This window comes from Lontra canadensis, unplaced genomic scaffold (assembly GCF_010015895.1).
Source record: "Lontra canadensis isolate GAN:19392208 unplaced genomic scaffold, GSC_riverotter_1.0 scaffold206, whole genome shotgun sequence".
In the NCBI taxonomy this organism is placed as follows: Eukaryota; Metazoa; Chordata; class Mammalia; order Carnivora; family Mustelidae; genus Lontra; species Lontra canadensis.
Window position 1 is genome coordinate 1516567 of NW_022631200.1, and position 1672 is coordinate 1518238.

A 1672-nucleotide genomic window follows, 5' to 3' on the forward strand; every position below is an offset into this window, starting at 1 on the left:
ACCCCGCGGGGACGCGACGGCGCGGCGCAGGACACCCAGGCGTCCTCTGCGCGGGCTGCCCAGACAGGTGTGCGGCCACGGGACGTTGAGAGCGGCGACCTCGGGAGTCGGGAACTGACCGGACCTCTCCTGGAAGGTTCCAGGCTCCAGCCCTGGGAGTGTCGCCGGGGGCGGGGGGTTCCACGGAGCGGGTGCGGCTGCTGCCCAGAGAAGGGGACCATTACGTCGCGACTCACACGACCCCTAGCAGGACAGTGGCGGAGACGTCCCCCCTCTTCCTAGCGCGCGTGCGCCCGACGGGGCCACGGTCTTCCAGCTCAGCTCGCCGCTCTGGCCCGACCTGTCGTCTCGAATGCTTCCCCTTCTGATTGGTGCAGGCCTGCGGCGTGCGCGCTGACGTCACCAGGCCGCGTCGTTTCTATAAAAGCGTGGCCGGGGACCGCGTGCTCCTCTTTCCCAGAGCGTGGAGGCTACGGTAAGGGCGAGTGTGGTGTGCTGCGCTCTCCTCAGGGTGTGGGTAGCGAGGTCGTGCGGACCCCCCGACCTTAGATGAGTACGCTGACGAGCTGGGAGGGGGCGGGACGGGACTGCCCCGCGGCGGTGTGGGCCACGGAGGCGGCTCCTCACGCGCCCGGCTTGTCCCCCGCGCAGGCGCGCGCACGCAGCCAACATGCCGGTGGCCCGGAGCTGGGTTTGTCGCAAGACCTACGTGACCCCTCGGAGGCCCTTTGAGAAGTCGCGGCTCGACCAAGAGCTGAAGCTGATCGGTGAGCGGCCGGGACCGGGTTTCCGCTTCCGGGACGGGGGCGGGGCGGGGCCGCCCGGGTGCCGCGTGGGCCCCGGGGCGCGACCCCGCTAGCAGCGCCGTCTCTCGGCAGGCGAGTACGGGCTCCGGAACAAACGTGAGGTGTGGAGGGTCAAGTTCACCCTGGCCAAGATCCGCAAGGCCGCGCGGGAGCTGCTGACGCTGGACGAGAAGGACCCGCGGCGCCTGTTTGAGGGTGAGTGTGTGTGTGAGAGACACATGCCAGCTCCGCGGCTGCCGGCTCTAAAGCCCTCGCGCGTCACTGGGTGCGCTGCACAGCCCCCGGGGTTAGCGTCTCCGGGCCCCTCACTGCGGTGGGTCGGCGGCCGCGAACCCGCTGTGGGGGTGGGCTGCGGTGCTCGGGAGCCTGGGGAACGGGACCGGGAGGGACCCCCCGATGACCCCAGGTGCGGAAGGGGTGCCTTGTTTGTAGACGCTCACGTGGGGGCACAGTGCACACGCGCCACCGCTGCTTTGGCGGTGACGCCTAGGTTGGCCACTTCGCACCGGTCCTGATGCCGCTCTGCGCCCGGGCTTGGGCAGCCTTGGTTGGTGGTGGAAAGCGGGAGGGGCTGGGAGTCCCGCGCCTGGTCAGCGTCCTGATGGGGAGCCCTCACGGCTGAGCATGGGTGGTCGCTCATGTTGGACGGTTTGGTTTTGTTTTTTGGACTTTGTGTGTTTATTTGGCAGATGTGGGGGGCAGGCTCCCCGCTGAGCAGAGCCCAGTGCGGGGCTGGATCCTGGGACTCTGTAGATCATGACTTGAGCCGAAGGCAGAGGCTCAGCCCACTAAGCCACCGAGGCCTGCGCGGCACCAACCGCATCAGGACCGGTGCGAAGTGGCCAACCTAGGCGTCACCGCCAAAG

The 1672-nt window shown here is 69.0% G+C and overlaps 1 protein-coding gene across 1 annotated transcript in view; it reads left to right on the forward strand.

Moving 5' to 3' along the window:
- The first annotated feature begins 446 nt into the window (after positions 1–446).
- The window catches only part of RPS9 (ribosomal protein S9), a 6116-nt gene continuing 4890 nt past the window's right edge, over positions 447–1672 (forward strand). The window contains exons 1-3 of the mRNA XM_032848703.1: positions 447–481; positions 652–767; positions 879–1001. Coding sequence (XP_032704594.1) covers positions 671–767; positions 879–1001 — 220 coding nt within the window. The 5' untranslated portion in view covers positions 447–481; positions 652–670. The remainder of the gene's footprint in view (positions 482–651; positions 768–878; positions 1002–1672) is intronic.